Source organism: Carassius gibelio, chromosome A23 (genome assembly GCF_023724105.1).
Source record: "Carassius gibelio isolate Cgi1373 ecotype wild population from Czech Republic chromosome A23, carGib1.2-hapl.c, whole genome shotgun sequence".
In the NCBI taxonomy this organism is placed as follows: Eukaryota; Metazoa; Chordata; class Actinopteri; order Cypriniformes; family Cyprinidae; genus Carassius; species Carassius gibelio.
The window spans coordinates 24,488,449-24,503,621 of NC_068393.1; the positions used below are offsets into that span (position 1 = coordinate 24,488,449).

A 15,173-nucleotide genomic window follows, 5' to 3' on the forward strand; every position below is an offset into this window, starting at 1 on the left:
CCCAGGCTCCTCCCGGATGGAAATCTGGGACAATTGAGGCAGCAGCGGAAAGAGGGGTGGAATATCCCACAGTGAAGTTCTGCAGACCCAACATCAGACATTTCCAACTGTAGCGAAGAGCCTTTCCTACGTTCTGTAAGACAAACAGAATGTTGAAATGTTTACACACACAAAGCAAATATATACTTTAGCCAACCAACATATTGTCTCAATTAATTTGCTGAAAATATACTTATCCTCAGGCCATCCGAGATGTAGATGTGTTTCTTTCTTCATCGGAACAGATTTGGGGAAATTTAGCATCACATCATTTGCTCACCAGTGTATCCTCTGCAATGAATGGGCAATGAATGAAATCCACCATCCAAAAATTTAATTCCTGTGTTGTTCTCTCAGATCAAAATCCACAAACATATTTGTTAAGAATTGTTTTAGGTTGTTTTTACTTGCAAATGGTCCTTGATCCATGCATATTTCTCCCCTGATTTGAAGTTAAAACACTTGATGGATTTGTTTCTTACCAACACACAGCTGTTCAATTATGGTATGGAGTCGTGTGGATTACTTGTGGATTATCGTAATGTTTTCAGCAGCTCTTTGAAGGCTCATTCTGACGGCACCAATTCACTGCAGAGTATCCATTGGTGAGCAAGTGATGTAATGATACATTTCTCTAAATCTGTTGCAACATGTGTTATATAAAAAGATCTGGTCCCCTTTTATTTATTTTTTATTCCTATACTCTCCTCTCTTACTATTGGATAGATGTAATGTTTTTTTTTTTTACTTTGTTTATTTAATTGTTTCATTCTTTTTTATTCGGAATTGTATGTTTTGTTCTTAAAATAAATAATTTAAAAAACTTAATTATTGTTAAAAAATAATAATAAAATGATTTGGCTGTTAGAGGATATTTGTTTTTCCACAGTGCTTTGGTATTTGGTAAATCTGAGCAGCAGATCAAAATCATCTGAACAATTGGGTTTAAACGCAAACAGTTACTTTGAAAATAGCTACTTTGATGGTGAGGCAACATGGCTTCATTCACAGATCCAGGAGATCCACACTTATAAAAACTTAAAGTGGTTTAAATACTTAAAGGATTTCCAAGTAGTAGACAGTGCAGCTGGATTAACTTGATCATTTTAACCTGTAAATGGCGTGTAGTTTAATGGCTTTATGTTAGTGAGTCTCTCTGTGTGACATCAGGTTTGAAACAGGATGCACTGCTATATCCTGAGGGAGGAAGTTTCTGCTGCATTACAATGGAACACTCCATGACCCTCTCCCTCCAAAAATAACACAAATAAATCTCTAACTACGTGGCCCTTGTTGTATTTCAGGTCCACAAGAAAAAAGGTCTGCATATGGTCAAAAACACATGCACTGAATCTACATTCATCACATGTGTTTTATGCTTTGCAAACATAAAAAGCTGGTTTTCTATAATGGTTTTAAAAAAAAATTGAGTCTCATACATAATTCTGTAGTTAAAAAAGGAAAATCTGTTTTATTTATAGACAAATTTACCAAATACCACTGGAACAGTTATTTGTCACTGCTGGAATGTAAACTATTCTAGCAAATAATATGTATTATTAACAAACTGCTAGATTTGTTGAATTTTATTTATAGTAACATAAAAATACATACTATTTAGTATAAATGTTATTTTAACAAAAGATCTGCCAGATTCTCATAAAAAAGGTACCTTTTTTTCTGAGAGTGTATTTTCAACCCAAAAATAGCTACACACGGTTCAACATTTTATGGTAGAAAATTATACTTTTTTCATCAAGCATTCATTAAATTGATTAAATAAATGTAGTTCTTTACATTTATCAAAGAAACCGAAAACAAAATGTATCAGTTACAAAAATATTAAGAACAGCTGTTTTTACAATTATAATGATAAGAAATGTTGGTTGTGCTCCAGGGCATTTGAATGATTTCTGAAGGATCATGTGACACTGAAGACTGCAGTAATAAATACTAAAAAAAATCAACTTTACCATCAGAGGAATAAAACACATTTTAAATTCAAACAGAAAACAGTTATTTTTAATTGTTATAATATTTCAACATTTTTACTGGTTTTACTGTATAAAATAAATGCAGCCTTGTTTCAAATACACGGAAAAAAAAATCTTACCGACCCCAAACTTTTACAAGCTGGTGTAGCTATCAGTTACATAAATAAAACAAAAACAGAACTAGTGAAACTATTCATACCTTTCTGTATTTTTTATACTTTTCTTTCTTTTTTGTCTTCTTTTCCTCCTTTAGTTTGTGTTGGATGTCGTCTTCCACTAAAGGTTCGTATGGTGATCTCTCCGGCAGTAAATAGCGCAGATCTCTGGGCCTCTTCTCTACCGGTGGATCGAGGCTCTGCTCCGGTGCGCCGGTGTCGACCTGCCGCCTGTATCTGCCGCTAACGTCCTCGAAGAGGCAAAGTCGCGGGACACAGAGCGACTTCGGCTTCATGGTCTTCACTGGCCTGTTCATGCACTCTGATCAAGCTCTCAGGACTGCATACGCACATCCTCTCTTGGATGAGCTCCCCAGTGGTTGAGTTTGGCCGGACTCCAGCTCTGATTGGAGTCCAGCATCATCAGGTTCACTCCAGGTGGGGGTCTGAAACAGCGACTGGAGTGTAAATATATTCCGGTGGGTATTCAAATCTAATTAAATGTCCATTCTACTGAATTCACTGTTGAAATAATTTACTGGCCATCAAACTACATTTAATATGAGCTATGTTATATTTTTGGTCTAAACACAGTTTAAACCCCTGATTTTGTGTAACTTTTGCATAAAAATTAAGCTACTAGGCTTTATCATATAGTCTGCAAAATAAGCCTCTCAGTTAGGCAAGTCGTAAATGATAAACATATTGCCCATTTCCATTTCTTAAAATAAAACACGTTATTAATTTTATTTAATTAAATTAGTAAGGCTATTAGTAGAAACGTATTTTTTAAAGGTCAGTGGGGGCACAAACTAACATAGCCTATTTGTTGAATGTGTACAATTAATTTAATCTATTATATTTTAAGACTCTAGCACAAGCAAAATAAAAATTTCCTATAAATAACATAAAATGTTGCAGAAAAATATATGTTGAAATAAATTAAATTATGACTGAAATGCCGCATGCATCTGTTTTTGTAAACATTTGATTGGAAAGCCGTCATGAAAGAAAAAGAAAAGACCCGCCCCTTCGTGATCACGTGATGATTTATTATATAATATATGCATATTTCAACGAAAAACTCACTTGCATAATACATCAAGCCAAACTATCATTACTGATTTGGCAACCAGTTTTGTTACTTTATTTTATGAGTAATTCAAGACCAGACAGATTCTCAAAATCACATGTGATTACTGTAAGTATACATGGATATACAGTCATTTTTATATACTCATAATGTTTTTGAAATATGCTGAAGAATTAACTAGCAATCACTGCACCTATCACAGCCTTTCAAGACATGTGTGTACACAATGTTAGTGACATATTTAGTGACATGAGGCCAGTTGTAAAATAGTGTATACAGTTTTACCACATCAATGTACGAAACCAGTTAACTTCTCTAATTTAACTAAGTGGTTCCTCATTCTTTTGCTGTATTTTGTAAATTGCAACATCAGTGTTGAAATTAAAGATTATGAGAAAGTCGTCTACAAGCCAGCATACTTTAGGTCATATATTCTTTTGAACATACTTGAATACATATTTAGATTTGGTCAGAATCTCTTACTGAGAGTTCAAGTGGATTAATAATTAGTGGTACATAATATACCTGTATAACATTGGTGTTTTTTTTCTTCTGTCTCACTTTTGTTCCTATCAGTCTTATATTTTGAAATGTCATGTTTTTAGTTCATGTCGTGTTTGTTCACTAATCACCCCCTCATTGTGTCCAGATATGTCTTGTTTAATCATCTGTTCTTGTGTATTTAATAGTTTTCAGGGTTTACTCTCTTGTAATCATTTTTCATCCATTTAAATTTTGTACATTAACTTTAACTAATGTCAGCTGCATTTTAATGAATTCACCAGATTTAAGCACTCCATGGTGAGATAGTGTACATTACAAGTAGCTTGAAGCAGTAATGAAGTTTGTTTTCATAAATTTATTTGGTTATGTATTTCATTTATGTAGTTTAAATGAATGCTATAATTCTTTTTTTTTTTTTGGTATGGTAAAACATTTATACAGTAAAACGTTAAGTTACACACATATTTGTATATGTCATTCATTTAGAAAATTTGTTTAAAATAATATCATCTTTTAATAATTTATCCCCACTTTTTTGTATTAATAAACCATATTACAACACTAAAATACTAAGTTATTTGGTGTGAGTATCTATATTTCAACATGGAAGCCCATATTTTGAACACCTACATTTAAAGGACACCACAAAGATCAGTACAGACTTCTTCCTTCCAAAAATTTATTTTACACAGCTGTAGACATTTAATCTGCCTTTCAGTTGTATCCATTATTACATGAGACTCAACATAGATACTTTCCCCCTTATAACCAACCAAAATGGAAATATTTACAAGAAATCAGGTCGAAAGACGATGCAATACACAAACATGACAGTAGAAATGGAACATTTCTGTTCCTGAAAGGGTGGAAACTGAAAAACATTTTTTTATATACATAAATGCACAACATGAACTCAAAGTCTATATAACAGTACAGAGTTTTGATGTGGCTGAGACTTCACATGCACACTTTTGTGTGAAAGGTTGTGCTCATAAACTGAACAACACCTTTTGTAGCTTGATAAAGCACATTTGTCAGTTTCTTAACCTTGCATTAGTGCTTTAAGCTCTGATAGCAGTGCCACTTTCTCTTCTATGCTGATCCCTCTTTAAAAAAATGTTGAGGTCCAAACTCAGACAGGAAAAGTCTGTGAAACTCAAGCTTTACCAGTAGAAAGTTTTAGTGAGGAAACTGGCTGCTGTGTTCAGCCAGCTGCCACCGGTGTCTTGTTTAGCACCAGTACGGGACACAGCGCGGTCCAGCTCTTTCTCAGGACTCTCGTCCTCTGGTAGGTAATCTGGCAAGAGGGAATTCTCTTCTACTTTTGAGCCAGAGGTGCTGAGTGGAATGAGAACCTGTAACCATAGCCATGTAAATAAATAACAGCAAGCTTATTGGTCAAAAAACTATTGAAACATACACATATTTATACACACACATACGTACATACACACACACACACACATATATATATATATATTGGAATTAAAATATAATGTATAAATATTAAAAAGTTATAATTATCAATTACCTATATATTTATTAATTTAAAAACAAGGCATGTGAAAAATCAGACCTTACCAGATCATCACCAAGATATAAAGCCCTGGATCATCATTCTCACTATAAAACATATTTACATACATGCTTAAAAGCAATAGAAACACCCACCTCTTCTCCATTTTCATTTTTCACTACCTGCTTAGCTGAAAGCACTTTAGTGGCAGCAATGGCAGTGGCCAGACTCTGGATAAAAGATATTTGCTTTTAGCATTTCACAAAAACAATTCTACTTTCATTAGTTTCCTCTCTCCTTACAGAAAGAGGAATACTGTGTACCTCAGTGGGCAGGTCAGCACGGATGCGAACAGTACATCTCTTCAGAGCCATCTGGAACGTGAAGCTGATTACACCTTTGACCCTCAAAAGGGCCTCCTCACACACACCTCTCTGATCCTGTCAACACAATGCCACTTGATTTTACTCTGTAATTAGTATAAATACGAGAGAAATGTTTTACGACCCAGGTAAGACCAACAAAGTGCAAGTGTGAAAGCTTGGTTATGGTACATACTGCCCCATCTAAGCCTTGTATATGCAGGGTAACTGATTTTGCTTTCTTGTTGGAGCTGTTGATGAAGAATTGGGGTTTGTTTCTCCTCTTCTGTTGCTCTGGAGTCTGAACAGTCGGTCTCTGAGCACTCAACACATCATATACCTCCTTTGCAAGGTCTGTAATATCAGTCGTCATACCAGTCCTTCAAACAGTAGAAAAGTAAGAAAAGGATATAAAAGATCATGAAAATATTAATTAATTTAGTTTAACTTGTACTAGAATAATTAAAACTGAAATTAAAATTTAGAAAAACTATATAGACATTTTAAAAAGTACATTAAAATATATTGATTTCAGGTTGACTTTAAGTTATTAGAAATAAAACAACAACTTCTCTTTCAATAAATAAACTTAAATCACCTCTGCACTAGTATCTCCAGGCTCACCATCATGCCAAGCTCATTTTTCATGGTGCTGATGTTGCGAGGTGATTCAGCCAGGTATCGCAAAGTCTAAGGAGAAACGAGACTTAAGTATTCAGTACAAGAACCATACAAGACATTAAACATGATTTAATATCACAACTGGCTCTTTGTAAGTTTGACAAGAACTTCTGCATTGACAAATCAGATCTGGGTGTACCTGGAGGGTTGCAAAAAGTACTTTAGGGTCTTTGTGGTCGAGGAACAGCACCAGTCCTGGAAGGCAACCCTGGTCCTGAACAATTGCCTCCCGATTCTGTGGTTCTGACGCCAGGTCCCGCAGCTGTGTGACTACTGATAATGCGTCCATCATTTTTGTGGATACCTGTAACAGCAAAAGATATTAAAACTAAATATTTGAAAAATATATTATTACATAGATCCACTTGTAAAACTAAAACATATTCCAATCCTTTCATTAATTCAAAACCGACTTTTTTTCCCCAACGGACACATTTTGAATGAAGAACACTTTTTAAATAGTATATGTACTAAATAATATAATACTTGCAGGGGTATTGTGGCATGTTTTACAGGGTTAATTTTATGGAGCTTTGACATAAACAACATCTTTCAAAGAGAGCAACAGCTCCGGTCATGTGACCATTCACACCAGCCACGTAAATGTCCACAGTAAATAAAGACACATACATTTTCAAAGACATTTAAAATATACATACTATTACTATAATATTTTCACCAATAATATTACCGGTGGAATTCTATGATTTAACAGAAAAACAATTAATTACAGCATAAACGCTGAAGACACCCACAACCCTGAAACAACCGGTTCAGTAAGTTAGTCTGTTAGCATGAAAGCTACATCGCTGGAATTCAGATTTGAGTTTAACGTAAATTTACATTCCTGTAATTGAGAGAATCCTTTTTTATACATTTTAACCGTCTTACATATAATTCTCAAAAACCTACTTCGTGCAAAATGTTGATTCATTTATAAAATTACAGTGAACTACTCACCACTTCCGTTACTTTATAACAGCGAACACATTAAACTTCCCACTGCTACTGTTCAAACAAAATGATTGGTCAAAGGCACCGTTTCTAAATCCTTCAAGCCAATTGGCTATAGGCGCCAGTCCTTCTCTCCCGACCAATCACAAACGAGTTCACCTAAAGAGAATGCCGAGTGTGGTGTTGGTTCGTCTGTCAGCAGAAATCCATCCTGGAAGCGTCTCTGCTGGAAAACACCTCCTGAGATGCGTCCTGGAATACTTTGGAGTGCCATCTGTCATTTAGAAGTGAAAATTATTTTAGAATGCAAATATATTTGCTTATATTATTTATATTATATTATTTAAACAAAAATTGTAGTTTTACAGGCTTTTATAAAGGACATGCATGTCTTCAGCTGATATGAATTGTTAATAAGAGTTTTGGGAAGTACTTTAAAGTCTCTTTGCATGTAAAAGGCTTTGAAGGACTTAAGAGCACCATCACTAACGAGTTCTGATTCTTTCTTTCAAGATTCCTCTGCAGACATTCAATTGACACGGCCATATTGGTGTGAGGCACCCAGCCAGAGGCCCTGTAGAAGGTCTCTGGAAGAGGAACTGCAAAAAATACACGCACAGATTGCTATGATAATCTTAGCTCCAGCAGGTAACATGCTATCAATTTCCGTAACTGACATATTGATAGAAATTCTACCAATACATTTTAGCCACAAACCTAAGTTCACCGAGATCAGATTGTATTTTTTTAAGGCACATACATAGTTAATTTCTTTTTAGAGTGCCTAAAGTTAGAAAGTAAAAAAGTTTGAAAGTCTGAACTTTGATGTTCTGGTTCTCAAACATTTTCACTCGAAGGCCCCTGTCAAACACAATATTTGAAGGCTAAGATATTTCCACAGTTTATTTTGTGATTCCATCAGGTAAATCAATAATTATTAAGGAGGAAAAAATAAATTAGATTTCAGTTTAGATCTAGGTTTTAATGTGTTTTTCAAGTCAGATTCAAGTCAGATATTATTATATCAATAGTATTTTATTAGTTAATAACTTTTTACAAATACATATGATATGATACAATGATATGTTTTTTTGTAAATTATTAATTTAATTAAAACAGTTTCTTAATTTGAATACTTGGAGACTTTAAGTATACCACTGGTGTAGTGCTGGCATTTTTATGGTAATAACACATTTATAACAAAAAAAAATTGCAGTTTAACCTGATGAGGAGAGGAGTGACGTCTCCACAATCTTTTTTTTAATTTTTTTATTCTGTGTTGCCTTGCCACAACATCACCCTCTCAATACTATATTTGTTACAAAATATATAATATAAAGCATCAGCATTTACAACCACTGTTATTGTCATTTCATTCCGATCTCATAAAGCTCTGTTACTACACAATGAATATATACTCAATTAATCATTTAATGACTAATGTTTTCACTTCGTGTGTAATATAATTTGCGAACTCACAAATTTCTAACTTAAGGGATCGTTCATTTTCGGCAACTGAAGTTGAACTTTCCTTTTAAACACCTCTGATTGGCCATTGAGCTCCAGAAATCAATCGATATTTTTATTCTCCCGCATTTCGCGCTACCCAACGGCACCCATCTTCTGCAGTCCAGCAAGAGTGCAGGTCTCTGTTTCAGAATGCTATAGTAAAAGTGCATTTCGAATGGAAACCACTAGGGGGTGTGTGTGTGCATAAAAAAACTTAAGTGTTGCATTTAGACCAGCAGAGGGCGACTTTACTTTACTGTGTCAAGTGCAGCAGCCAAACTAGCCTCAGCATTGACTTAACACATTTCCTAGCAGTATCTAAAGTTTATGAATATTAAATCAGATTATATATATATATATATATATATATATATATATATATATATATATATATATATATATATATATATATATATATATAAATTCCTATTAAAAGAATTTATGGGCATTAATGATTAATTTTGGAGCTCTTTTTTGCTAAGATCTTAGTATATCTTTATGAAATACTTGTGGTCTTCTTCCTCTGAGATTTTCTTCCCCACTTTCCAAAACTTTACTACACCTGTTTGTTCTCTAGCACTATTAGAGAGTACTTGGATGGAAGTCTTGATGTTTTCTGTAAAGTTGAAGGAGAATGAAGTTTAATGATTTGTGTGCTGTTGTATTGGTTTACAGATTCTCCCTCACTACAGACGCAGCCAGGGACGCATTCACATTTGACCCTCAACATTAAAGTCTTCCAGGAGCAAAGTTGTATCATGGACTGACGTGACGGACAGATTTCTTTTCAGTGTTGGTTGCACTGACTCTCTTTCCCATGTCCCCATTTCTCTCTGGATTTATCACATGGTCCTCCATCTGAGCACAATGCGTACTTCATAATTTTTGTATATATTGATTTTTATTTGTAATTATTATGTACAATGGGCTTCTTAATTGTGAATGACTATGAGTATTGTACGCAATGGCATTAATTATATGATTCTTAATCTTATAATGCTACAGGTCAGTTGCTTTCCACCAATGTTGTATAGTATTATTATGGTCTGATCTATGCAATGCTTCTTTTTATATACAGATATTTTTTAAGCCTAGTTGGACTAACAAAAGTTCTCTGAACAAAATACTATCAGTCTATTAATTATCCCAAAATAAACCCAGACAGTGTCCTGTATCACACTGAAAGAGTATATGTTGCAAAAATGTTCGTTGATGTCATTTTAATATATTTTTCCATAATTTATAATTTTAATTGCATATCTAATTTAGCTGAATGTTTAGACGTACGCATTAAAAATAAAATGTAAAATATTTTAAATGAAAGTAAAAATATATATATATAAACAATTATTAATTCAGTTTTTCTTTAGTAAAAGTTATATGATTATGAAGGGGCATACTATACCGGTTCTTCATGCCATATAAAGATAAAGCAGCATTAAATGCATTAAAGCTACATGCATTTGCAAACCAACACTGTTGTTTTCAGGCCCAGTGTTTCTGTGTTTGTGGGTGGATGCTTGTTTGATGGAATAATCGCAATGTGTTGTGTCTGTTAACCACATCCTTCCAATCACTTAAGGTTATCATGGCGAGGATATGCTGGTCTACCGAGACAGGATATGGTTACACGCTGAAAATCTGATTGATCCTTTGCTTCCGCCAGACATGTTGTGATGCTGGCCTGACAGGAGGGTGTTCAGAGTGGAATATTGTAGTATAAAGTTTCTCCCCCACTGCTATATCTGGCGAATGCTTTCTATTTTTGTTTATCTTTAGACATGCACCTGCTCTAATGAGAAACTTGTGGACTAAATTTAATACCCCCATGTTTCCATTACGTATGTTTGTTTGTTTTCAATTCTCACCGAAATTGTCAGGAGGGTGATGATGTTTTCCCTCACCTTTTCTTTTGTTAATATTGCAAATAGTGTTTCTTTTTTTTTTTTTTTTTTTTAATGACAATCCTGACCACAGCCTGCATCTGCTTGCTGATCATTTTGTAGGTGGCTATTTGCTTTCTATTAAAGATTTTGAACCATGTAAATGGTTAGAATTTTTTTAATATATTTTTGTAATTAATTTTGTAATAGATTTTTTAAATAATATTTTTTTCCAGTTTTTATGCCGCAAATGTTTAAATTGTATTTATAATGAATTTTTAAAAGAGTATATTCCATATTAATTTGAGCTCTTAACTTCACGTATAATAAATACAAATGGTCATGTGCGTTACATGAAGATACTATGCTTGAAAACCTTTATAAACAAAAACGAGTCAAAGAACCACTTGAGGGCGCGCAAGGATTGCCGTCGTGGTTCAATCAGAACTAACGCTGCTGAAAGAAGCTGATGAACAGGGCCACTTTGCGGAGAAAGAGAAAAAAAAAACACTACAGTGCAGAGATGTGATAAGAGTTTGAAAAAAAAAGCAAGGGCGAGGCCACGAGAGTTCATGAGTCGGTGTCATTTTGAATTTGCCTACTTGTATGAATTTATTTGCAATGCAAAGTCAATCCAAAGATTTAAAGCAACATTGCAATGTGATTGGCTGCTTGTTTGGTCACCTGACACACTCTTTGTTCACTATTTTGAACATTTACCTATTTACCTGGGAGAAGAATTCCTTGTAGAGGGTTTCCACACATACATTTGCAGTTAGTGTGTGTGTGTGTGTGTGTGTTCCAGAGGCTTTTTCTGAGTTTGAAAAACATGGAGGCCATGCTTTTGATGAAAAGCTAAACAACTGAAGTTCGGGGTCAATTTAAAGTATTTAGCTACAACATTACAACGCACTTGAACCTCAGACCTTAATGGAAAAATTATTTAATATTATTTTGTTTCTTCCCCCCACTATATTAGTTGACCAGCAGTCATTTTTAGGGGTTTGTGGTTACAAAAGTTCATATGACTTTTAACTTGCATTGTTAAAGATCTCAGGCTACAGACTACACTGAGTATTTGAAGGAAGTGCAACTTACATTTTTAAAGTCATTGAACATAATCTGTTTTTATGTGTGCATGTTACACAAGCACTATTTACACTCAACACGAAGCCCCATGTGGCCCATTGTGATTGGTATGACCCTATTTGTACCGTTTGTCAGGACTGCACTTGACTAATTCAGTTTCTCTAGAATTAAATTCATTTTAACGTTAACAACACACAAATGTACTTTATAAACAATATGTGTGCGCGTATAACATCCTTTCTGGCCCAAGCTTGGTACTTTCCCAGTGAGAGTCATTTGAGTTCTTAAATGAGTAAGCCGATGATTCTGGGAAGCAAAGGGTTAATTTTTCACTGCCCCCATCTTTTTTTCTTTACTTTTCTCTTCCCTCTCTCTCTCTCTCTTCCTGTCACTCTCTGTCTCTTCCTGCTCTCCTTTTCTTTCTGTTTCGTTTGGCAACTCTCTGTACTTCATTTAGACTTGTATTAACTCTACGCACATCTTGCCTTCTTATACACAGACACACACACACACACAGACACACATGTTATGCATGTTTAAATACTACTTTGTGCTTTTCACAGTCTCATGTATTTTTTAGTATCCCCCATAAACAGAGGAAAGCACACCTGTCTCTGTCACCTGCTCTTATTGCAATCATAAACATTACAAATAGGCGTGTGCATGAAAGAGAGCGTAGCGTTTTGTATGTTAGCAGGCTGCTAAGTGTCATGGGTCAGCTGCTCTGTGTGTGCTCCACACAAGGAGAGATGATGAAAAAAAAGGTGATTCAATAAATTAAACCTGTTGGCTGAGTTGAGCTAGTTTGTCTGCTTTTCAGCTGTCTGCTTTAATTATTGTATTTTGGGGTTTAATTAAAAGCAAATATTAGGTCACAAACAATACAGTCCCTTCCATGAGTACACACTGACTCACCGTGAATTAATGTGATGACTAAAAAGTTACCATGATTATGAAAACATTTGATGTTTCAGTACATTTGTTTCTCAGGGGTTCATGATCATCACAAATGTGTGACATTAGATTGAGCTAAAGATATCAGCTTAAAAGTTAGATGTAAAAAAAGTATTTTGTAAATTGTAGTGGTAAATTTATACTCGTTTAATATTACATCTGTAAGTAAGGTATTTGTAGTTTGGTTCAATTGGAAACTGTAAGCATTGTGTCTCTGAGGTGCTGTCAAAATATTGTTCTGCAACATGCTCAATAGAGCGCAGCAGTCAAATTCCAGAAGGAAAAATCCCATTAATTTTCTTCATAGGGGAATTATTTTGATACTTATTTTATAAACCATTGATTGTAGGCCCACTGTGACCCTGAGGTTGTTCGTCAGTGGCATATGATTTTGTTAAAGCCTTCATGTTTTCAACTTATTTTTAACATAATCATGTTCAGCAGCAGAAATCCTGGTGAGCAACTACATTACCCATGATTCTGCAAAGAAATCTACCAATCAGCTCCAGTGAATCACTTTTAATGATGCAGTTGCTCTCAAACTGCTTAATATTGTGTGTACGTGTATATATATATATATATATATATATATATATATATATATAGCTTTGTCTCTTTGTCTAATTATTTATTTATTATTTATTATAGCTAGTGGTAAACCTGTCACTTTCACAGTTACATTTGGTGATGGTAGTGCAAAAGAAATTTGTTGATATTTACACACGTTTATCTTTAGCTTGAATATGTCTTTATTAAAGTTTGTATGTCTGGAACTATGAGCACATGAGATACATGTGTATCAGGAATTTGTGTGAGACTGAAAAGTTTTGGCTGGAAAGTGTGTGTGGGATGGTGAAATACACTTCGAGATGTCTACCCCTGGATACAGGGAATATACAATCTCATTTGACTTGCAAATCTCTATGCAAATGAGGGCCCTGAGTAAGGGTGTGTCAAGGAGGCGATCATGTGTCTGCCAGGTGTGTATGTGGGGGTCACGTTGAGAGAGGGGAGGGGTGAGTGTGCATGCATCATGAAGGCTGAGACAGGGACACACGTGTAGAATTACGGTGACACTCTGTCTCCACTCTGTATGTGCAGTGGTCTACAGGTGTCTTGCAACATTATGTTCTCAGTTTCTTCACAAGAATTCTTATTGTTAGGTTGGGAGAACATTTGTGCCTACTCACTGTTTTTCTTTTGAACTTTTTAATCATAATTTATTTTACATATGTGAAAATTAAACATAAAGTGCTGTCACTATTCTTGAATTGCCTATAGTTACTATTTTTAAATTGCTTTATTACTTTTCCTTTAAACATTATTTTGAACTTTTTCTTTGTTCATTCTCTCTGTCTAGTCTTTTCAATATTCCATTTTTTTCTACTTTAAAAATGTTGGAACTTACTTTCGTAAATTTTCTCAACTCTAGAAAATGTATCCAGACTTTGTTTTCATCTCTTTTTAAACTTATTTATCTTTCAGATAATTGTGCAACTTTCTTTACATTTTCTTTAAAGCTTTCCTTTGAACTTTATAACTTTACTTTAAGTTTCCTTTTTCCTTTTGGACGTTTTTTGTTTTATAATGTTTTCTTTCTTTCAGTCTTTCTCTATTTCAATCTTTACTTTCTTTTTTTTTTCAAAGTGTTATAAGATAAGAAAGCACAAATGCATGCAGTGGTGTCTGTTTGAAACGGCTCACTATTCACAAATAGGCCTATGTAGTTAATAATTTAATAATTGATTTGATGTGTTTCATTAACTGGTGTGCTGTGTTTTCTGGAGCTCTGGATGTGTGTTGCATGTGTGTTTCTGTGCTTGAGGCTATGTATTAGTGGTAGTTTGAGATGTGTCCGGGAGGTTGAGGGGGAAGACAGAATGTGTGGAAAACTGTCTGCTGAGACCCCTGGCCTGATATCAGGCAGAGAATTTAATTTGACTTGCAAATGCTATGCAAATAAGGAGACCCATGACAAGGTGTGTCTAGAAGGATGTCAAGACATTGCCAGGTGTTTTTCAGAGGGGTAAAGAGAGAGTTACGTCATAATGTGTACTGAGGCAAATTAAGTAGTTGTTCTTGAGTTTTACAATAAAATTATTAATTGTTATAAATCTCAAGTAGGAAACATATGCAATAAAATAAGACAGACAGATGTATTAGAATACTCCAAATTCATATGAGACTGTATTGGTAACACTTCATAATAAGGTCTTGTTTGTTAACATTAGTTAATGCACTAGCGAACATAAACTAACAGTGCAATATGTAACAATATATTTTTACACTATTTTTTAAATAAACAATCACATTAACAAAGTTTATTAAATTCACTGCATAATACCTAATGTTAGAGATTGTACTTTTGATTTTAACATTAAAGTGCACCCATTATGCCATTTTTATGGTTCCTAATATTGTTTTGGGAGTCTACTACAAT

The 15,173-nt window shown here is 34.3% G+C and overlaps 1 protein-coding gene across 1 annotated transcript; it reads right to left on the minus strand.

Moving 5' to 3' along the window:
* Window positions 1–4,447: 4,447 nt before the first annotated feature.
* LOC127944242 (armadillo repeat-containing protein 1) lies at window positions 4,448–7,438 on the minus strand. Its single transcript, XM_052540113.1, has 7 exons — window positions 7,305–7,438; window positions 6,484–6,648; window positions 6,262–6,353; window positions 5,860–6,043; window positions 5,625–5,741; window positions 5,457–5,531; window positions 4,448–5,140 (listed from the first exon to the last, which is right to left on the minus strand). Exons 2-7 carry the CDS (start codon window positions 6,634–6,636, stop codon window positions 4,949–4,951), a joined length of 813 nt encoding a protein of 270 aa, XP_052396073.1. The 5' UTR covers window positions 6,637–6,648; window positions 7,305–7,438; the 3' UTR covers window positions 4,448–4,948.
* Window positions 7,439–15,173: the final 7,735 nt, after the last annotated feature.